We start from the raw sequence: 23309 nt of genomic DNA, 5'->3' as shown, positions 1-23309 counted from the left end.
CAAAGATTTTAATGAAGAAAATTAAAATTAAAATAATTGTGAATCGATTAGTAAATAAATCAAATAAATAAGGTGAGTTAAGTATAAATAGCGGACCAGTTGAACAGGACGGGCCCTGGGCCGGTATGTCTACATAAGAAAATGGCGTTGCTACAGAATGTGTTTTGAAAGGCTCCCAGCCAACATTATTTCATATTAGAATTGAAGAGTATGGATGTTTCAACTATGCTCGAAATACAAGTAGACGAAATGAAAGAAGTTAATAGGAAGAAGAACGGTAGGATTATCGAATAATTCCAACCTGTGACAACCTACAATGTGAATTTTTAAGACTAACCTAGCTTACGTTTTGTAGTTACACCGAAGGATTTAATTCCTTCCGTAACCATTACCCCACCGCCAATTTCTCAAGAAGAAAATAATTTCTATAAGCTTATGTTTGGCAATGGTAAGATTTTTAAATTTCTTTTCTCTCTCTAATATTTTTATATTTCTCATTTATTTTATTCACTTAAAAAATGTATATTATTATTATTATTATTGGATTACTATGGAGCTCTGCTGGTAGTTTGCTTTTACAATGTTCAAATTTTTTATTAATATTATTATTATTATTATTACTAGAAATTTAATAATGAAAAAATTTGTATTACTTTTCCATAGATATTTCTATAGTAAGGTTTCGTAAAATTCATTGTACGGCATGTGATGTGCATATCGGCTCAGCTCCAGCAGAAGCAAAAAATATGTTATCACATCCTGTGCTGCGTACATTATTATGCGCTAAGTGTAATGAATTTTATGGAGATGGTACTTTCGAACAAGGTATATATATTTTTCTATATCTTATACACCACCGGTTAATTCACAATACCAAATGGTTATAAACATATTGTTTTAGGAGATGACGCTACTGATATGTTCTGTAGGTGGTGTGCAAATGGCGGCAATTTATATTGTTGTTCCTATTGCAGTAATACTTTTTGTTACAAATGTATTAAGAGGAATTTTGATTCGTTAATAAGAAAAAAAATTGAGGCCGATGAAAAGTGGAAATGTTTTGTTTGTGATCCAGCAGATTTGTACACTGCTAGAGCTACATGTTGGGCTTTGTTACAGCACGTACAAGCAGCCACAAGGTGCTAATTTTTAGGAAAATAAATATTGGAGTTATTCTACGTATTAATTATTTAAATCTAATTTTTGTTTATATTTTTGTAGAATATTGCAAAACGATAAGACATTAACTCCAGAAGAATTGCAAAAAAGAATGAATTTAGATGAGAGTGAATGTTGTCCACGTAGAAGGAAACGTAAACGCAAAAGGACTGGATCTACAGATCTAGATGAAGATGAAGATGAAACATATGATCCTAATGCTAATAATGAACCAGTAACACCAAGACGAAGAGTATTAAAAAGAAGACACAAGCACAGAAGATTAACTATATCTAATGGAAGTATTCCAAGATTGGTACCTATAAAACGACGTGTCCTTCGACGTTATCCTTTGCCCCCTAAAAATAGTCGTAAGCCTCCTGAAGTAAGTATGTCATTAAGTTCTCTCCCAAGTGTAAAAACTGCTAACACTAGTGCGAAGTCAAGCGATATAGTTAGTCTGTCTGTTCCACCAAAAACACAAGAAAATCAATTATTTTCACGACCTAATCAAACCATTCAAGAAAAAGTTGATCTACCTAATGTAAAGACAATTTATAATGCTAACATCACTGCAGTGCCCACTGTAAAATTACTGCAATCCACAGCAGCATTTAAACCGATGCAAGCTATATTAACTTCACATGTTCCAAGTAAGAATTCATTTCAAACTGCATATTATCCTACAGCGCGAATGGTAGCTATTCCAAGACCACAGCATCCTGTAGTGTTAAATAGACCTCCTCGAGTCTTACTGCCAAAACCAAAACAAATGATAAATATGATGGTGACACCAAATGTTATCAATTTGGATAGTGATTCTGATGAACCATTGCCTATTTCATTGATGAATTCTCAAAATATACAAAATACGCCTCCTGTTGATAATAATACTACAGTTAATGCTAATTCATCGTCAACAGTAGCTGTACCTGTAGCACTCGTGAGTACAGATAATGGTTGTAATATTGATAGAGTACAAGTAAATGAGGTAATAGAACAGCCTTTACGTGAGTTGGATACAACTTTAAAGAAACCCGACAAAAGTTTGAATCAAACTGTATTACAACCATATAAAGAACAATTTAATCAAATTTTGGATAATTTTAAAGTTAAACTTAATCAAATATTTGAAGATACACAAAGTGAAGATACGAATAAGAATAGTATACAAGAAATACGATATAAAATTCGGTCTCTTTATAATGAAATTTACAGCACCATTATCGAAATGACATATATTAATGACAGGGTAATACGAGACTACAATAGCTGGGAAAGATCTCAAAATGTAAAGAATGAAATAATTGAGAAAAACATTTCCAGGAGATCATCATTTGAAGAAAATAATGAGATACCACTTGATATGATTTGCATAGCAGATTCTTGTGAAGAATCTGACCACGAAGATGTGACAACTATTAAACTATCTGAACTTATACTTTCAACTAATGCTTTTAAAGATTTTTGTAACAAGAAAAAGATGGTTAATCAAAGTGTTGAAACTTCTTCTACTGTTTGTAAAGATAAATCAATACAAGTATTTGACTTTGAATCGAAGGATTATGAAAAAATAATTGGACATTCGGTTTTAATGAAACCTAACAATGATTCTTCGACTAAAGACAGTATTTCATCATCTATGGCAACGCCAAGTGAATATGTTGGCAAATACGAAGAACAATTTATACTTTATTTGCAACATATTGAAGATCATGGAATCGAAATAGATGATACATCAAATGAAATTGCTTTAGAAAGTCTTATAGGCATAGAAACGGATTCTTCAAGTACTTCAGAAACATTAATTAATGAAATTCCATCCAATAATTTAAACGAATGCACTAAATTATATAATCTTTTAACGTCGAAAAGAAATCATGAAAAAAATAGTAAAACGGAAACCTTGGATAATTCACTGGAAGCAGAGTCTATACTTCCAGTTTCTAAATCTGTTTCAAATAATCTCAGGATAAAGGAAATTCCAACCAATGAAACTAATATAAATACAGAATTAGAAAAAGAATGTACTACAGTGACGAACGATGCAATACACGCAAAACAAAAGATAAATGTAAAAAAAGCTTTAGAGACCGTTATAAGTTCATTAATAAGTAACGAAACAAATGTAACCACAAATTTAAACAACTCCACTGCTGAAGATGATATCACCATTATCGAAGATTAACAGAATATTAAAAAAACGTAATAAAAGCGACCTAATAAATTCATAATGGAATTGTTCGTCACTATTGGGCAAATTAATTTATGCTTATAAATAAGAGCATACTCATTAAAATTTCCGATTTCTGTATTGTTAATACTTGTCGATATAAAAATATAGATTTAATGTCATAAAAAAAAACATATGTTGGATATATATGTATCCTATTATACAACGTGCAACAACAATTTGACTTCATTGTTACATGTATATTTATTTAAAACAATTAGATCTTTTATTTGATAATAATGCTAAAGACTAATCATTGTAGCGTACAATTGATTGTTCAAATGAAATATTTCCATTAAAATGAAATTGTACATTAAACTGTGACGTCCGGCACGTGTAACCGAAATTCTTTCATCTGATGCCGGCATTTGTTTTATTAGCTTTGAACGCGACATCAACGTGGTATCACCGGACAGGACATAGTCTTAATATATCATTTGATAAAAATATCAATTTCTTGGAAACATTGACCGAAATTTTTATTTTCACTTATTTCCTGTTATTATTACTGTATATTTTTTTATGACTGAATTTGAAGAATATATATTTGTATTATATCTAAAAAATTATGTAGGATATAAAAATTCATTCTTATTATATAACTTGGTAATAATCATAACAATAACAATAATAACAATAATAATAACAATAATAATAATAATAATAATAATAATAATAATAATAGTAATAAAAAGAGTAGTAAAATAACGACTAACACTAGTGTATATTAATTTTTATTAAAATTGTTAGAAAAATAATTACTGAATGCTTAATAATAAGAACCATATATATATTGTCCAAAAGTATATAATATTCCTATTAGGGAAAAATCTGTTTTACTTTCCTAATCATATTATGCAATCGACGCACCTATTATTTAAACAAAAATATATTATCTAAAGTAATACTTACTTTTACATATACATATGAATTGTCATTGAAAATTAATGTAAAAAGAAATTTTAAACATATTTGCTATATAATAATATATATAATAAAAGAAAACTTCATTTTTTATACCGGGATGCATTAAAAGTAAACGCACAATATAAAAGGAAACAAAAAATAATGCATCGTCAAATCGGTAATCCTTGAAGGAAATTTTTATTTTTAGATATATATTAACTGGAATAAATGAATTATATATGTTAGCATGAAAGACTGAAATTGGAGAATGTCAAGATTCATATGGTCACTTGGTATATATCCGAAATATTAATGTATAAGAAATTATATACATATACTAAATATTCGATCTTTCAACGTCGTATTTGGTATGATTTGACATGATTTGACAAACGACCATGCGAATTTTGACATTCTCCAATTTCGATCTTTCACAGTAATATATATAAATTATTAAAATGGTTTAATTATTTAACAAGGCATAAACTTCTACCATATATAACAGCTCTATAAGAATTATAGTTTAATTATATTTCGTTCAATGTATTTTATTTTATAGTATTCTCATATACACATACTTACATACATACATACAACTAAATAACTGACTTTTGAATAATTCATGTATTATTTCTATCAATTCTTGTTTGAATTTTTTTCATACATACATATATTATTATTAATTATATAATGCTAATAATAATAATAATAATAATAATAATAATAATAATCGAACTTTCAGTGTTATATACATAATCATTTCGTAGAGTTATTTGAAAAAAAAACTACTCTCCCTTTTCTTTTTTTTATTAAGAGAGAAAAGGCAGTAGTGTTTGATGCATATTTATCACATATTTTTTTCAATTATTTTTGACAAGATATAAAAAGAGAAAAAAGGGAGAAAATTGTTTATATAAAAAAGATATGTTTATATATGTTATATATATATATATATATATATAGTTACTTTAATCGTATTTAACAAATATGTTTTTTTAGTTTAGTCACAGCGTACTTCCTTTTTTTATACTTGGAACTCATAAACAATCATTATTGTTAGATGTCTTTTTTATGTAAATATTGTGTATGAGTAAATGAAGAGATTTTCAATGGTATGAACAAAAATAGTAATAATAATAAAAATTAAAAAAAAATAAATCATCTCTTTCTATACATACATTTCTATCAAGATATACATATGCAATACGTACAAGAGTTTTTTTTTTTTTAATATGACGAATATGAGTATTTCAATATCACTCTATAATTAAATAAAACTAAATATTTAATTAAAAATAAAATATAAAGAAAATATCTATTTGTTTTAGAACGACATAGAGGTGAAAGCACCATTGATCTTTAATTAGGGCATTTTTTGCTTATATATATATGTATATATATATATTTTTTTTTACATGGTATTTAATATCTGAATTGACCTTTTCTACCCATACCATTATGATAAACCCTCAATGGTGTATAATTACCATTTCCATTCATGGCTGCTTGGTAAATAAATAAATAATGAAAATTAGAATATATTATTGAATTAAATTTGATTATATTTTTAAATGTATATATTATATGTAATTATTTAATAAATGATATATTTACCTAATACAATTGAGGGCGGTTGTCTTGGGCCTTGAACAGTTTGAGCATGGCATCGTGGTTTTAATAAACCGTGATAGAGTATGAAGTACGATGCAGCTACGATTGCTGCAGCAACGGCCATGCAACGGAATACAAATCTTAACGAATCAACTGCACTAGCATTTTCGATATTTATGTAAGCTCCAATTACAGCACCGATGCATCGACCTACGTAAATTATGTACATTTTACATTTTCTATATGTTATTATATAATTATAATAATAATAAATAAATATTTATTATTATAAATGTTATGTATATATGTAATAAATGTTTACTTAGTTATTATTAATATTTTATTTCTTTCGAAATTTCTCTCTATTTTTTAAAGTGAGATGATATTAATAATACAAAAATAAAAAAGCAGACAAGAATACGAGAAAGTTCTTTCGAGAAGTGTCATTAAAAAGTTTGCCAAGACTATCGGAAATCGATAGAGTTTCCAATAAAAAGAGAACTAACTTCCCTTAACTTTTTTTTTAAAAGACCACATATATGAATACACCTACCAATGCAAAAGTGAGCAATCACAGGCAAAGCTTGAGCAGTTACTGTTAAATGACGAGGGACGAGATGTCTCAAGTAAAGAATTGCAGTAACCCACATGATACCTAATGTGAATACTTCTAAACCTTCGGAAATTAATGACCACCATGGTCCTCCGACAAAACTTAGTCCAGTAAATCTAGAAAAGAAAAAAATTGAAGATAAATAAACAGGAATAAAAAGATTATTTTTCTAACAATACGAAATTCTTTAAAACAAATTTTGTTCGATTAATTTCCAAGAAGAAGATAGACTCACCTACTTACCTAATAATATAAACAGTAAAGGCAGTGATGAGTAAATTACTATGACCACAGTAATCAACGAGATGTTCTGACTTCCAAAGAAATAGAAATGCAGGGACTGCTCCAACAGTCATAGCAACACCAATAGATAGTCCATCACCTCCTAGCCTTTGGAGATATCTACGAAATAAATTGAAAACTTCAAATTTCTTCAAGAATGAACATTAACACAAATAAAATAATTTTGACTCACAGAGGTAAATAACTGTCCATAGCACTCCAGAAGATACCCATTACAACAAGGACAATGACAAGAGCAGCAGTCTCGCTACCATATCTTTTGATAGCGCTTAAAGGCAAGGCTAACATTCCACTTCTAGTATGCCACCACCATTCGGGTGGACTAAGTGGCATACTATTCGCTGCTAAAGCAACTATTGCTACGAGAAGCATCAGTCCGGCGTGAATTAAGATTGGTAGATAATAAATCCTGTTTGCACCTTGTAAAAGATTACTAAGATAACCAGTGAGTGGACCGAAAATGGCAAATCCTAGAGAACCAAATGCTAATTGTCGACCAACGTCTCCGCGACCTGAAGAAGTTTCTCGAGTTGCTATCACGATTGCTGCATCGACCAAGGCTACAGCAGTTGTTGGAAAAATATCAGCAATCGATCGAATTACTAAATAAGTCCAAAATGTTAACTCAGCGAGCCCGGACGGTTGTGAGCATTGACTCTCAGCTAATATGCTACCTAATTTAACAAACGAAACGTTTATATACAATATATTATTTTAGTTATAGTTGATACAACCTGACGTTTGAATTTGCATACCAGGAGTAACGTAAGGATCCTTTAAGTCGCATTCTATCGCACAAGTTTTATTGTATTCAACCATTCTCGTCTCAAGTTCAGGTGGTATTCGACAATCGAAGTATTCCGTAATAGGATACGCGCACCAAGCTTCTCTATCTTCCGCATTAATAGCTTGTTTTAAACTAACGTTTAATGATAAATCTTCGGAGTACTCTGTGTACACGTGGCAAACCACGTTGTCGCCGTCTTTGAAACAAAGGTGTGGTGGTTCGTTTGCGGATATTATAAATCTACGGATTTTTTTGGATCCTTCTAAATCCTACCCAAAAAAATTAAATAACGTATTATAAATATACTACAAAAATGAAAGATAAAAAGAGAGAAAATAATTTGACTGCATCATTTTATAATTAGAAAAAAAGTAGTAAGATTTTGATCCGCCGATAAGTAATCCTACCTGAACATCGTAATCCCCTCCAATATCTAAAGGAGTAACGGTTACATCAGCACTACCTTCTTCATCGATTTCTGGCTCAACGGTCCGATCAGACGTGGATTCTTCCTCGAATTCCGATGATTGCCATCGTTTCGTCGCGATCGGATAACAAGCGTAATTACAGTTCTCTAAAAGCAATGCGCCTATCTTGTCCTCGTCAGACCAACGATGACAACCCATATCTTCTTTGCATCTCTCTTGCTGTACTATCGCACCATTTTCGTCGCAACTAAATTTTAAACCTGGACTGTTAGGTGTCTCGATTTTGTCCGTGACTGTTAATAATTCCGTTTTGTTAACGGACGGTAAGAGCAGCAAGGCTGCGTAGAAGACGGCTGAGAGGACGCAACAAATAGCTATCATTACTCTTAAGTAGCGACCAGTCGATGATTTTTCATTTTTTCCTTGATGTCCTGCGAGTTTATCTGCTATCGGACCGGCGACAAGTGGTCCAAGAAGTGCTACGATTGGCGAAATCATCGAGATCAGTCGTATCTCTTCTATGCTCAATCCCATTTCTTGCATGTGCAGTGGAAGAAATGGAAAGAGACTGCCTAATCCTGTTGTAAATATAAATATATATTCTTTACATTATTTCTTTTTTATATTACACACATTAATATTATTAAATAATAATGTAAAAAAAAAATATATTAAAATTATACATATTGAACGATGAACTTCATTTTTATAAATTAAGTCGTTTAGATCCCGAATGATCTATTTTTATAAAAAGAAATTGAAAGTAAAACTCTCGAAGGCGTACCTCCAAAAAAGAGGAATAACAGACATTTCAAAGATATCAGATTCGTGTTGATGAATCTTTTCTGAAGGATATCTTTCGGTAACTCCATCCTTTCGGTTGACGCTGTCGTTGCCATTGCTGACGGTTAGACTTACTTAACTTTTTTCCAGCGAGCAAATATTTACGGATATTCGACGATTCGAGGTCGGCGACACTAAGCCAGACTTATTCCTTCTAATTCCGTCCACTTTGTTTGCTTTCTCATAAACCTGAAATTTACATTTCATCATTTTTATGAATTAAAAAAGTATTTTCAGCTTTTCTTTTAATTAGATTTTAATATCATTAAAAGCTTTATAAAGAGAGCTGTTAATGCTGTAAATTTTAAATTCAATTTCAATTTAATTTATTAATCAATTTTGTTTACTTAAATTACTCTCATTTTATATAAATTTTTTATTTATGCAAATTATTAAATATCGCGCCTGAAAGTATGCAACACTCTATAAAATGTCGGTATGTTGCTTGCGAGCGCCATCTATCAGTATAAAACATCTCCCCAGAGATATGCAATATCGTCGTACATATCTGTAAGCTGCAGTTGCATACTTTGAGGGGATGTTTCATATTGATAGATGACGCTCGCAAGCAACATATCGACATGCATGGAGTGTTGCATATCTGCAGGAATAAAAATTAATATTTTTTTATAAATAATTATATATCATTCTAAATTATATAACGCACAAATATAAACATTCTTCTATTTAATAATTTTTAATCATTCATTCTACAATAGTATCTATAAATAATAATGAATACGATATTTTATAAAAAAAAAAAAAAATATTATTATATTAAAATAATAAATGTTTATATCTTACGCCATTTACAAATGCGCTGTAAGCCCAGTTTGACGGAAGGATTCTTAAAAGAAATGTTCTGCATATTTTCGTGATGTTGAAACGACGAGTGATTTTGCTTAACTAAAAAAAAATATAAAAGATATATATATATATATATATAATATTTATATTTATTTGTAAGAATTTATATGAAGATTAAAAGTATATATTCTTGATGCGAACATCAAAAGATGATTTATATATTTCTCTAAGGGGTCTACCTTTGACAATACCAAACTAAGAAAAAAAATGTTAGAGTGAACGAAACCTGTCATGCGGATCGCGTACTCAATGGATTGTAATCAAGACAGGAAGACGTTTTCACCTAGCACGCGTGCATACAAGAGACATGAAAGGTACCGATCAAAAGACGAACGCCAAGAAGATAAGATTGTTGTCTTTAAGAAGGCAAAGGAAATCGTGACGTGATATCGATCGATCTTCGATCGTTAACCTTAACAAGGAACGTTTCCTTCCTGTCTGTTATTATAAAGTCATCATCATAAATGATCTCATTATCATTAAGTATATTAATACTGTATATAATACATAATTATTAGAACTTAAATGATAAATCAACGAATAAATCGATTATTATTGTGTTATTAACAAATTGACAAATATTATTATTTCTACATTTTTTCTCAGACATAAAAAGAAAAAAACGAAACGTCTGGTAATTAAAACTGTATCATAATTCACTAACGAACGTCTGCGTTACTTTAATCATGTGTAGATTCGGAAAAGAAAGGATTGAAACTAACGAAAAAGCACTTCTCGTAAAGTTAACAGCCCGGAGAGTGGATCGATTTCGAATTTAATTTAATAATGTCTCGAAGGTAAAGTTAACAAAAAATTTTTCATTTCATTTTTATTCGTAGCGCAGAATATTCTTCAAGTGTTCGCCCGAAGTGTAATTACCGTGATAACTCGTTGCATTAAAAGAGAATATTATCATTTCAAAGAACATAAATGTATATTGAATGATTCACGTAAAGCATTGCGAAATTATATAATATTATAAAAAGAAAGAAAAATAATTAATCGTTTTTTAACAGAAGATACAATTTTTAATATTTGTTTTCTAATTTTTTGTTTCACTTTTTTGAAACACTTACAATAGGAAGAATGGGAACAGTTTATGTAGACTTGTATATATATATTTATTTAGATACTATGTTTTTTTTTTTTATCTATTAATGAAGAGGAACTTGTAAACCTATGAACGTGGAAGATGCTGCACGTCTCAACGTCGTTGTCGTAGTGCAATAAATATATGCCAAGGTAAACACGCATTCGTACTTTGTTACGTTCGTAAAGATGTGAATATTATTAAATCAATGAATCTTGTTTCTATGTCTGTCTCTCTCTCTCCCCCTCTCTATCTATCTATTTTTCATCTAATGATCTATCTATCTATCTATCTAGCTACCTCTCAAACACACAACGCGTTATGTATAATCAATCCGAAACATCCGAGTTGTTTACGACAGGATAATAGCGATGCATCCTCATTTATCAACCATATAAATTGCATATTAATTTCTACACCGCCAATTTAGTAAAAAAATAAGTATTAAAAATAAACAAATATTTCCGTAGAGAATATTTTATAAGGGCGTTGATTAAAAAAAAAAAACTTTAAATATTCAATCTAAAAATATTTGTAAATTATTAACAAAGTATAACCAATTCTATATACCAATTATATATTACAAAATAATAATAATAATAATAATAAAAAAAAGAAAAACACTCGTAGAAATAATTAAAATAATACGCGTTTCAATTACTTCGCTTTTTATTTCTTATAAGAAAAAAAGAAAAAAAAAGAAGAGAAGAAAAAATAAAAATGAAAAGAAAGATAATTCCGATATACAATTAAAAGATATATGAATTTGATTTGATTATGATTGGAGTAAAATGTTACACCATCGTCTCTCGTATAAGAGTTTACTCTAACACAGAGAACAAAGCTTTAAAAGTAGAAGAGAAAAGAACGGGATATGGTCTAAGAGTGATTACGTCGCTCCGGGTAATCGTCGATGTTATGAGAATAAGAGGGATCGGAGACGAACACAATTTCCCCGTATACACATACACATACACACAAATATACGGGTTTATATACATAAATGCACATATACGTGCATACACAGATCTTACGGAGACGACACACTTGGCTACCTAGTTCACGTTTATATTCTGTTCCTCTTTCAGTACCTCTTCCTACGCCTCTTCACAATTAAATGTCCGTCTCCTTCATTCAATCGTATTCTTCGTTCGTTCGTACGTGCGTATGCACCTACTACGTTCTTCAACACGGTCAGCAACCGGCTTTGTAAGAACGGACACACATGACGGATGGGATTCTCGTGGTAAATCGTAGAAAAGCGCGTTTAGATGTGTATATATATATAGAGCTTTTCTTGAAAAAAAGTTTCTATAGACTATACTATTCTATACTTTACTATACTATACTACTACTTTTTACTATTATGCATTTTCAACGAGCTTCAGGGAACGTTCCTACGAGTACTCTCTTCGTCCTTACAAACTGTGAGACTGAGTTGTGCTTTTTTTCTTCTTCTTTTTTTTTTTATATCTGCCCGTTAGCTGTCTTCAAATTGTTCCTGACGTGAAAGCTTTCTTGCATTTTTTTTTTTTTTTCTCCGAACAGTTTCTATTTCTTTTTATATTTTCTTTTTTTTTGTTCTTGTTCTTTCGCCCATTCCCATGTAGATAACGTATTCGATGAAGTAGTCGACATTTTTACATCGAAATGATGATGAAAGAGAGAGATGTATTTTACTTTTAGAACGATTGTAAGAATTTGTATCATTTTCATTAATTTCTATTCATTATTATTCGTTTTCTTCTCATATATAAATGAAAAATCTTACATTTGATGGAATTAGAACAGAGAATTAGAAAAAATACAAGAAAAATAAAAGATTAAAAAGATTTATATATTTTCTTCTTCTTTTTTTTTCCCTAATTAGTCTCACAATCAGATAACAGGAAAAAAGTTACATGTATACGTTTGCAGGTATGCATGCGTGTATATATATATTTGTGTTTGTATGCGTTCAAGGCAAACAAAGTATGGGATAAACACGAGTAGAGTTGGTGGTACGAGTCAACGATGAGTCCGACATTATTCTAACGGTAGTATATATTGTTGAGTTTCCGTCATAGTTGAGTACTCTTCACTTGCATCGATCTACTTCGTCCTATGTAGAAAAGTGAGTCGTTGGTAAGCGAATAGTGATGATACTCGTATGAGTACGCACAAGAGATACCATATTGGTCTACGTGAAAGTGGATAAAGGGTTGCGAAGCCTCCTAAAATGAGACGATTTTTCATTGAAAATGAATTTCTCCGATCTCATCTTTTGTATGAAAGAAAAATCAATAAATGTTCTTTAAAATGGACCATTGAAAATTCATTTCCCATAGACAAGAAAAAATAAGGGGATTTGAACCCTTGAACATTTATTTAAACAGTTAAATTTAATCTGTCTTATGTCATCATACTTTCAAAACTTAGAATATTAAAATAATTAATAATATTTATGCAATTTTTCGACCAACTCATTCGACTAAAATTCATTCAAAATTAATTCCTACCGTCACGCGTGTGTAAGGAATACGATAGTAAAGTGTTTAACACGTTGCTTCTTTTTAAATTGAATTACTTGTAGAAACAAAAAAGTATATATTATTTATCACTTTTTTTTTTTTACCTTCCCGATGTTAGAGCTACGTAATTACTGACACAAATCTTATTCTATGGTATTCATTTCTATTTCCAAACAGGTTAAGTATACAAAATTGTTTACGCTTTCATCCTGTATTAAAAAAGAAAACAAAAAAATAGAAAAAATAATGTTAACCAACCGAGGAAAGAAAAAATCAGCGACGAGGAGAAAGCTGATAAGACAATTGGTGTGTGTGTGTGTATATGTGTATATGTACCTGTGTGGGTGTTACGTGTAAAGCGTCATGGATGGAAACGTATTGATATTAATTGTTTCAATTAACTTTACACGCAACTATTGTAGAACTAGCGTGAAGTTGTTAGCTTTGTTGGTAATATGTAATCTTCCATTATAAAATCTAAATTGGAAAATTAATTTCTTCTAATTTAAATTTGATTGTTTCATACGAAAATATTTGTCCATTTCAAAATCCTGTTCCTCGGTCGACCGATTATTTTCTTTTTCTTTCGGTATGCAGATAGGATTCGTCCTCGATTCTCTGACAAATACGTAAAGGATTATTTTTAGAGTTTATGGTCTATCTCCTACTACTATCAAAGATACCAAGGAAATATTCGCAGTCTGGACGATACGGGAATGTGAAAAATGACGTAATTGGCAACCTGTTCTCGATGACGTAAGATCTATCTCTTACGGAGGACATCGAGATACCATAATGGGTCAAAACAAAATAAATTACTTACTTAAATGGTTTACTAACTAAACATCAAACAAAATTACAAGTCATTTACTTTTCCTTATTTGTTCCCGTAATTAAATTTCTAATCAAATTAAATAAATACTCTAATAAGAAAAGAAAAAAAATATTAAAAATTAAAAAACACCATAAACGATTCGATCTCATTTTTCTTATTCTATTAATTATCTAAATGAAACAATTATTTTTAATATTGTCTGTTATACAATGCACGCTGACCTAATAATAATAATAATAATAATAATAAAAAATAAAAAGATACGATTCTATTTTAAGACACAATAATTCGAAATAAAGGAGAACAGCAGGAGCGGTCAGGATAATTCAACTCACACAGGTAGAACAGATCTCTCGAGAATCCTTGTCCGAGTTAGTTGCCAAAGAGATGTGGTTATGTGCCAAATCGCGTCGCATTCGGACAGAACAACTATAATCCGTTTTATAACGTTCTCGACGTTCGAGTTAAGAGCACGTGTTTACGCTGACTAAAGAAGACTTACTTGTGTCACGAAGAAAACCCACAGTTTATATATATATATATATATGTGTGTGTGTGTCCCCATTAACTTTAAATAATAGTAATAATAATAATACGTTCGATTTAAAAAAAAGAAAAAGATTATATACAACAACTAACTGTACTTTTTAATCTACAATTTTAATATAATAATAATAAAAATGATATATATTTATATTTTTTTATAATATTAATTATATTTTATATATATTATTATAGTATAATTATATAATAATTATATATAATTATATTTTAATATAATAATAATAAAAATGTGTGTTATTATAATTACTATATTAATGACAATAAATTTAATTTAAATCAATTGTTTTTTTATTTTTTTCTATTAATGTAATAATTTTGTATAATATAACAATGAACGAAATGTATAAGAAATTTGTCGAAATGATTATGTAGCAAAGATAAGTATGTAGAACATATATACGAACGTTCACATATGTTTCTCGAGAAGTTTCATTGCTTCAGGGTCATTTCTATAGTCGACGATGACGTTAGGTTGTTCTAAACCGTTTCTTTTCAATTCGAACGACCGAGGCAAGAGAAAAAGAAACAGAGAAAGAGAAAGAGAAAGAGAACTAGAAAAAAGAAATGAGAAAGAAACGTCGAGACAGATTTCACGATCGATGGAAATTATTCATTCAAACAGTCGCAGCACTGCTGGACACCTAATTCAACCCCCCATCACTTCTTTCTTCTTCTCTCGGCTGTTTTACCCTCTCCAACCCCGTTCTTCTTGGAGTTTCAACTCTGTTAGTTGTCTACCCTTTTATTTTCCTTTCTTTTCTCACGATTTCCCCCTCTTTCTCTTTCTTTCTCGATAGAACAGCACCCTTGCAATGATCTCAAACGATGCACGAACTCGTTATTCGAATATATTACATCTCCGAGAGCATAGAAAATATCTTACGATACTTATACTGAATTGAAAGAGAATGTGATTATGCAACGATTATAAATTTGTTTTTTTTTCTTAGTGCAACAGCTGCTGTTCAATGTCAACATCCCCTTTTCGTGAGATCATAATCCTTCGATTATCCTTAAAATAAAATTTTCCAATATTATTTCAATAAAATTATATTATAACAATTAAACAATACAAATTTTCCAAATATTATTTCAACATCAATCAAATTTCATTGAAATACGATTATAAATGTCGATTATATTAATAATATAATATTTTTCAATATAAGAATAAACTTTTAAGTAATAATAAAAATGATTTAAAAAAAAAAGAAAGAAATGTAATATAATCAAGAATTAACATATTTTGTGTGTTCGAATTATAAATAAATATATGATACACGAATTAAATGAATACGTAATGATAATAATCAGTTATAAAAGATGATCTTAGAGTAGAATAAATGTTTTTCTCTGTCTCACTTGGCAATCTAAACGATCTAGATCGATTCTACGATCACGCACAAGCTACGTGGATCCAGGTTATCGGCATGTGAAGCAAGAGGGGGAATCGTACAGGGCTCTGGAGTGGTTATCGTTTATTTTCACCGGAGGTAAAACGTACAGGATGGCCAGCCGTGTATTTACCGCGGATAACGGAACCACGTTGGCTATGCTTGTACCTTCTCGTTCGTACGACTTTCAAAAGAGAAGAAGAAAGAGAAACAGATAAAAGATGTATGGATTTTTATTTGAAATAAGATAAGAACGAGGGATATATTATTTTTGTTCTATTTTTCTTTTTTTTTTTCAATTTTCTTAGAAATTCTTTAAAAGGAAGATGAAGAAGAAGAAGAAGAAGAAATATTCGAATGATCCAGAGAACGCGAAACATCGATCGTGAACGGTTAAACGAAGAAAAAAAAAATATATATATATATATATATATATAGAAATACTATGATTCGTCGGTATATTTGAGAGAAGAAGATTTTTGCAAATGCATTATGCAATCGTGCGAGAAATATTCGCGTGAAGTACGACGATGCATTTGACGATGTTGAATAGACCGAGGCAAACGCTTTATGATATATAAATGTATGCGTAAGTACCGTATATATTGTTGTAGATTATTTTCCATGAAAAAAAGTACGAAACGAAACGAAACGAAACGAAATGAAATGAAAAGAAAGTCTTTTTTGGATTTCCGTTGGAATCTATTCGTACGCGAAACGTTTAGAACGACCTTGTTTCGTGCATGTACGTGGTCGATTAGAAAATATTATTTTAAAAACGAGTAACATCATCACGCAATGTTTTCAATTCCATAGTATTGAATTAGGGTGATCCTATGAAAATATTTTTTACGTTGGATTAGATCTAATTAATAAGATAATAAATAAAATTATTCCTTTTAACGCGATGACTTTACGAAGGTAATTAAATGAATGGTTAATTACATTTTCTATCGACACGACGTTTATAAATATAAATAAGATGTACGTGTATATACCGACGACTGTTATACACGAAAGATCGCATGCGTTAATAAATTGTTCGTCGTATATGTATGTCTCTCGCGATATTTTTTCATTAAAAATTCAAATCGTCCAATCTCGTTTTCCCTTTCATTCAATTATCGATCGATCTATATATACAATCATGCATGTAAAACAAGTTCAAACAATATCTAAAAATTACTCTTTAACAATATATAAATATTAAATTATCAATCTATCCTACGCAATAATAAAAATGAATTTTATTTTCAAATCAAATTGATTTTTAATCACCATTTTATTTTACTCTATATTGGAATAATTTAACCAAGCGGAAACAAATAATAATAAGTTTTCTTTCCAATCTCTCATATAATTCGCGATTTCGTTGTCATTTATCGATACGATTGATATAATAGGAACAATACCGCAAACGTTTTTGTATTCAATCTTGGTTGGAGCCGATGGAACGGAATGGTACACACTCCAGTCGGTCGATACGTAATCTCAAAGGTCACTCACGATTCCTCTGCGAGAAGAAGCCAAAGAACGGCACTGAATTTCACCTTTACATCTAAGAACTTTGCCAGTTTTACCTTATTCTCATTAATAATAATTATTTGATTAAATTTGATACGTGGGGGGACGGGGGGGGTAAAAGAACAAATTATAAATAATTTTATAAAATAATTACATTTTTTGGCAAAAAAAAAAAGATAAAATGATAAGAAATATGCAAAATATGATTATCCTTTGTTAATCGATTACAATATATCATCTATTCGTGAATGCGTAGGTGTATAGTTGGTGGAGAACTCAACTTATTGTTTTTTTATTTCCGTACGCGTGAACCATCACGCGATATCATCATTACAGGATAAACGGGTCATTGAATAGTATGTTCGCTCGAGAGAAAAATGAAAGTATACGTGTTATAACGATGTCACGTATACAATATTTATCTCCTCGCTTGATTATAGAATCTTTCGTCGCGAGAGAAAAGATGTCCCGATAATAACGTTCGATATAAATTTCATCAAAAGAAATGACTTTTTTAATAATAAGGATTCTCTCATCTAAAATCCTTCATTAAAATTTTCAAATCCATGCATTATATCTCCTATCTTACAATGTTGAAGCATTACAAATGGTATCTCACTTATAATTTTATTGATTCCTCTTCGTTCAATATTTTCAATTTATCTTGGAAGATAAATCTCTTGAGTATCAAGATCATTGATCGTATTGTTTATATTCGCACGAGAATAGAACGTTCGATCGACGATGGTAGTATTACTAAGAGAAAAGCAATATTGAAAGAAAATGTAAGTAAAAAAGATCTAAAGAAATCATGAAAAACTCGGTGTAAATAAGAAATAAATAAAAAAAATACTGTAGAAGGAAGAAGAGGGAAAAAAGGGTTCCTCGTCGAACCGAAACTCCGGTTAGGCCAGGAGGATGTCGTCCGTTAAAAACAATTGCTGACGATTCGGCTCGAAAAGGAGGTCACGCAGTTCGAACTGGAACGAAGGGTAGGTGGTGGTGTGGTGGTGGTGGTGGTGGTGGTGGTGATGATAGTGGTAGTAGTAGTATTAGTAATAGGGAAGAAGAGGTGGAGGTGGAAGAGGAAGAGGAAGAGGAATGATCCTAATCTAGTATTAGAACTAATGCGTATGTGCGAGAATAAACGAATAACGACAATGAAAGTGAATGATTTCATTCCTAGGATAAACTATGACAGACTGGAAAGATTTATCCTACGAAAAGCAAAAAAAAAAAATAAAGAAACCAAACAAATTAAGAGAGGATTAAAGTAACGGCTTACCTGAACGAAAGGTTTGATGAATGAGGGGAACGGTGCTCTTGCCTTCCTGGTTCACGATTCAAGTGGTAACACGACAATGAAGGTAGACGTGATTGCTATGAAAATGACAGTAAAATAATGGAAAGGGAATGAACGAGTGATATCAGTGAATGATGGTAATAATTAATAGGAATAATCACGAAACGTCAGATCTATTATCTAAGAGCAGCATCGTCGTCGATGATTCCAGCACAAAGTGCGCCGAGCGACTGTTGCGTCCCCGTCCCGGTTTGTACACGAGCCTTCCCCCTCTTCCTCTATCTTTCTCACTCCCTCTTTGTTACTCTAACTCCCTGGCTGGTCTCTCGTACACGGCGCTTCTCCGCGTGGTAAACGTCAATGCGAGTTACGCTCCTCTAACTTCCTAGATTATACTTTTGCTATGTTCTATCAGTTAGCAAAGGCATTTAGCTATCCAGCTAGCTAGTTTAGACTTATCGAGGAAGATTCCTTGCTTTTTTTATTTTACCACTTGCAATTAGTTTTCGTAATTATTTCATTTTGCTTACTTATCAAGCACTCCTTCTACCATCACATCGGGCTTAGCTTTTCATATAATTTCGTTTCCTTTTTTGTCTTTGTTTTTGTTTTTTACTTTTTCATTTTATTCCTCGTTCTCCTCCTCTTCGTCACTCCTACCACCCATTTTTCCTACTCTCTCTTTCGTCTTGACCCGTACGTCGAGCTCAGAGAACGGGTGGCTCGATCTTCCGAGTTCAATGACCTCTTTCTAACGTAACGATCGACTCCGGATTCGAAAGGACAATAAGATTTTTCTTAACATCGTTTAAAAGTCCGAGAGACCTGCAATACAAATATTTCATCAATTTTAACACGTCTAAACATCTATCAATGTAATTAAGAAAGTGTGATCCAAGATTGTAAATAATATCTATTATCAAAAACTTAGGTTACTTTCGTAATCGCTATTTACATTCGATAATTAATCAATAATTCGTTTACATATGTATATTTACATTATGTTTCTATGTGATGTCAGATACATACGTACACATAATTGCATGGTATGCTCCTGCGCGTGAAGGGTCAGGATTTTCCAGGGAAATTTATGGCAAGGGCTTTGGAATTGATGCTCAAACCACCTCGTGATACCTGTCGAAAACATTTATGATACCCCCATTAACGATCGTAAATCATAAAACTATATTCCACGTCCCTTATGCTATTATTATCATCTTCACAATAGTAATAAAAATCTATTGATTATTGTCTATACTTACTTCTCAACTATTATACAATTCTCTTTACCGGTGAAATCCTTTGATTTATTTTTCTTCTTTTGTAATGGTTCTCTGTAAACAATGTGTGAAAGAAAATAATCAATAAACGGAAATGTTTAATTATATGCATATGGAAGAATGACGTCATTCTAACCAGAAATCGTAAAATTAATTCTTTACCTGTAATGAATTCATTAGCATTTGGATTACGCGCTCTTGGGTACACTCGCACCTGCCGGTGAGTATTGTGTGAACTTGCCCTCATAGATTTTTTCACACAGAAAGAGATAGCTGTAAATTTATTTAACAAATGTGGTTAGAATTAAACCATATAATTATGAAATATATATAATATTAAAAGTAAATAATAAAAATTTTCTCTGTTAAGATGTAAACCATCATCTAATTAATATTCTAATTTTGAGTTGAGAAATGTTTGGTATATATATATATACAAATTTATGTATATTAAACTTGACGAACTTCTATTTTGCTTAACGAAAACATTTACTTTTTCTATTTACGTCTGAAAATAGTATGTCGATGTTTAATAATCTTAAATTGTATTCTTACTTCATTCTAAGACTGCTATTCTATTTTTAGAATGCACTGTAATCAGTGATTCAATCAGGATTCCGAACATAGTGAAGGATCATTTAACTAGTTTAACGCAACAGTTATCGTTAAATCAGGAACGTAGTTCGTTACGCGCGCTTTCGATTAACCTCAATACATTCTTTCCATTTATCGTACTTATATACGTTGAATTATATACTTTTGATATTTATTTTAGTACTGGAAGTTTCGTTTTGTAATATATATTTAAATTAAAGTGTTTTGGACGTGAATAAAATAAGAAATTATTTATAAAATTTTAACTTGAATTCTTCACGATTCTTACATTCACCGCCATTTTTGTCGTTGGCGCATTACATGAAATAGACCAATCACGATTGGTCTCCCAAAAAATCGAGATATCGATATAATAATTCATGTATATCGATTATTATATCGATTATTCTATCGAAATTTATTTCGATAAAATATTTTAATATTTTATAATCACATTTACATTTATATATATAAATTAAATTAACAATAGTAATTGTTCATATATATTTTAAAATTAATGAAATGTTCTTTTTCTGCATATATAGGTTAAAATTTATATTAGACAAGAAAAATGATAGATAATTCCCTTTGTCTTATACTAGAATTATATAAAATCTAATTTATTATATATTTGCAATAATTTATTTATTATAATTTTATTTTTGTTGCGATTATGTAAAATGAAATTATTTCTTGTATTGAATATTTAAATTTGGCGCTACCGTTCACAATGTTGGCAAAACTGTATGCACGTGATAACCCTAACACTAAAATCATTGTGACATAAATACAGCTAGCTATTTTGCAGTTTATTGTTAAGCCGGTTTTGTCATATTTAATTGTAAATAATTTACAAACAAGTATAATATATAATAAACAATTGTTTTTCCAAATTTAATCAATATCGATTTGATTGTTTGCTTTTTACGGTTATGTACTTAAATGCAGTATTATTTAATGCTATGCTTTAGTTAATGTAAAATATATAGATCAAAGTGCTTTTATTTAACCTTTTCATTTATCTTCTTTTGTAATCTATATTGAAAATATATAATTTATATTATGGCGAATACAAAAGTAAGTGTCATAATAGCAAAGTTTAAATAATATTAGCAAAATTTGACACAATTGATTAATATTTACCTGTTTTAGGAATTACCAGAATTGCAAGTTTTTAAAACAGTATTATTTCACTGTTTGATAATAATAGCCTTTCCTGTGCTATCGTTTTTTATGAGCAAAATTTTTATATTTGATGGTAATATTTGAATAAGTTTTATATACTCGATTTTTTGTATTAACAATTCTTTATCAATTGAGGATTACTTTCTAATAAATATTTTATATGTTCTTACAGGTTTATTGGGAAAAAATAGCATATCGAGCAATGTATACTCAGCAGGAGTTGCAATCGTGGTCTTACATATCGCATTGGCAGCATTTATATACAGAGCATATTTTGATGAACGGTCCAAAACAGAAGTCAAGAAAGATTAATTAATTTTATTAGTCTACACGTGCAGTTCAGTACACTTCCATAATTTTCATCTACATTTAATCAGTCATCAAGATATTATTGAAATAAAAAAAATGTGGTTTGCTTGTATAATTGTAATATATAAATTACATAAGCTTTGATGATATTTAATATATAAAGTATTGTAATTATATAAGATACGTGGGTGTGTTGCACGACATAGCAAAAATTAATATCATTTGTATGTCAAAAAAAAGTTAAAAATGGATAATGAACATTCCTATCGAATTTTCAAATATTATATATTTTTTTATAACGATATTACCATTGGAAGTAGATGACTTAATGTTTAATTTTAATAAATTTTCCATTTTTGTCTAATATGTGTTACAAAAACGAACAAAAAATTATATTACTATTATTGAATATAATATATTAACAATAAATACCTGTGTATTCTTATTTAATTTTGTTCTTTATTTAAATCAAGCATAAATAATAGTAGTGTTATTATAATCAATATATAGTAATTACGTGAAGGCATAATATTTTAAATTTAAATAAAAATAAAACAAACATGTTGCATGCCTCGCTGTGACCAGAAATCGACAGGTATTACATATACTTTAAACTCAATAATAAAGAAAATTAGAATGGCTGAAATGTACCAAAGCTTATTAATTATATACACATTGTCACTATGTAAAATTACAAGTATATCTAATTAACTAGGAACTAGAAATTTACTATTTCGATATTGAAAGCTCAATTTTCATTATGAAAATTAATGAAAATAACAACAGTCCTTTTTTCCTCAATGTACTTCTTTGCATTTTTTCCTTAAGAAAGATTGTAGCTTTCAAAAAGCTACATAGCTGCTTAATACTTACTCAATGTAACTACTATTTGCAGGCTTGGTGAACTTAATAAATGAAACATTAATTTATTTAAGTATCATAAATGCAACATAAATTTGTTTGACAGTAAAT

The 23309-nt window shown here is 30.0% G+C and overlaps 3 protein-coding genes across 9 annotated transcripts; 2 read left to right on the top strand and 1 right to left on the bottom strand.

Annotated features, from left to right (window-relative positions):
* Positions 1-103: 103 nt before the first annotated feature.
* On the top strand, positions 104-3851 carry LOC122513878. The gene is made up of 5 exons (XM_043630377.1): positions 104-277; positions 356-448; positions 664-825; positions 902-1139; positions 1222-3851. The coding sequence occupies exons 1-5, from the start codon at positions 211-213 to the stop codon at positions 3344-3346; spliced, it is 2685 nt and encodes an 894-aa protein (XP_043486312.1). The 5' UTR covers positions 104-210; the 3' UTR covers positions 3347-3851.
* Positions 3852-5676: 1825 nt separating this feature from the next.
* LOC122514044 lies at positions 5677-21224 on the bottom strand. 7 transcript variants are annotated; one of them, XM_043630672.1, is made up of 14 exons: positions 20805-21224; positions 20412-20522; positions 20232-20303; positions 19999-20103; positions 19500-19794; positions 9687-9788; positions 8824-9071; positions 8019-8617; positions 7580-7880; positions 6997-7498; positions 6765-6923; positions 6462-6637; positions 5912-6118; positions 5677-5802 (listed from the first exon to the last, which is right to left on the bottom strand). In XM_043630672.1, exons 7-14 carry the CDS (start codon positions 8936-8938, stop codon positions 5720-5722), a joined length of 2142 nt encoding a protein of 713 aa, XP_043486607.1. In that variant the 5' UTR covers positions 8939-9071; positions 9687-9788; positions 19500-19794; positions 19999-20103; positions 20232-20303; positions 20412-20522; positions 20805-21224; the 3' UTR covers positions 5677-5719. The 7 variants fall into 7 exon arrangements, with proteins under 7 accessions (XP_043486607.1, XP_043486606.1, XP_043486609.1 ...); XM_043630671.1 differs by having other exon boundaries at positions 20003-20103; XM_043630674.1 differs by lacking the exons at positions 19500-19794; positions 19999-20103; positions 20232-20303; positions 20412-20522; positions 20805-21224 and adding exons at positions 18286-18422; positions 18952-19477.
* A 525-nt stretch (positions 21225-21749) lies between these two features.
* On the top strand, positions 21750-22566 carry LOC122514043 (vacuolar ATPase assembly integral membrane protein VMA21 homolog). Its single transcript, XM_043630669.1, has 3 exons — positions 21750-21920; positions 21996-22101; positions 22201-22566. The coding sequence occupies exons 1-3, from the start codon at positions 21906-21908 to the stop codon at positions 22338-22340; spliced, it is 261 nt and encodes an 86-aa protein (XP_043486604.1). The 5' UTR covers positions 21750-21905; the 3' UTR covers positions 22341-22566.
* The last annotated feature ends 743 nt before the right edge of the window (positions 22567-23309 follow it).

This window comes from Polistes fuscatus, unplaced genomic scaffold, assembly GCF_010416935.1.
Source record: "Polistes fuscatus isolate 324 unplaced genomic scaffold, CU_Pfus_HIC Scaffold13, whole genome shotgun sequence".
In the NCBI taxonomy this organism is placed as follows: Eukaryota; Metazoa; Arthropoda; class Insecta; order Hymenoptera; family Vespidae; genus Polistes; species Polistes fuscatus.
This window is presented reverse-complemented; position numbering and strand designations above follow the sequence as displayed.

Excerpts from the sequence above, each read along its gene's own strand:
- LOC122513878 (XM_043630377.1), top strand. The coding sequence starts at position 211 with ATGGATGTTTCAACTATGCTCGAAATACAAGTAGACGAAATGAAAGAA. Across the intron at positions 826-901 it reads AGATGGTACTTTCGAACAAG|GAGATGACGCTACTGATATG; the intron begins GTATATATATTT and ends ATATTGTTTTAG. Across the intron at positions 1,140-1,221 it reads CACGTACAAGCAGCCACAAG|AATATTGCAAAACGATAAGA; the intron begins GTGCTAATTTTT and ends ATATTTTTGTAG.
- LOC122514044 (XM_043630672.1), bottom strand. The coding sequence starts at position 8,938 with ATGGCAACGACAGCGTCAACCGAAAGGATGGAGTTACCGAAAGATATC. Across the intron at positions 6,924-6,996 it reads ATGGACAGTTATTTACCTCT|ATATCTCCAAAGGCTAGGAG; the intron begins GTGAGTCAAAAT and ends TTTATTTCGTAG. Across the intron at positions 5,803-5,911 it reads ACCGCCCTCAATTGTATTAG|CAGCCATGAATGGAAATGGT; the intron begins GTAAATATATCA and ends TTATTTACCAAG.
- LOC122514043 (XM_043630669.1), top strand. Across the intron at positions 22,102-22,200 it reads CAAAATTTTTATATTTGATG|GTTTATTGGGAAAAAATAGC; the intron begins GTAATATTTGAA and ends ATGTTCTTACAG.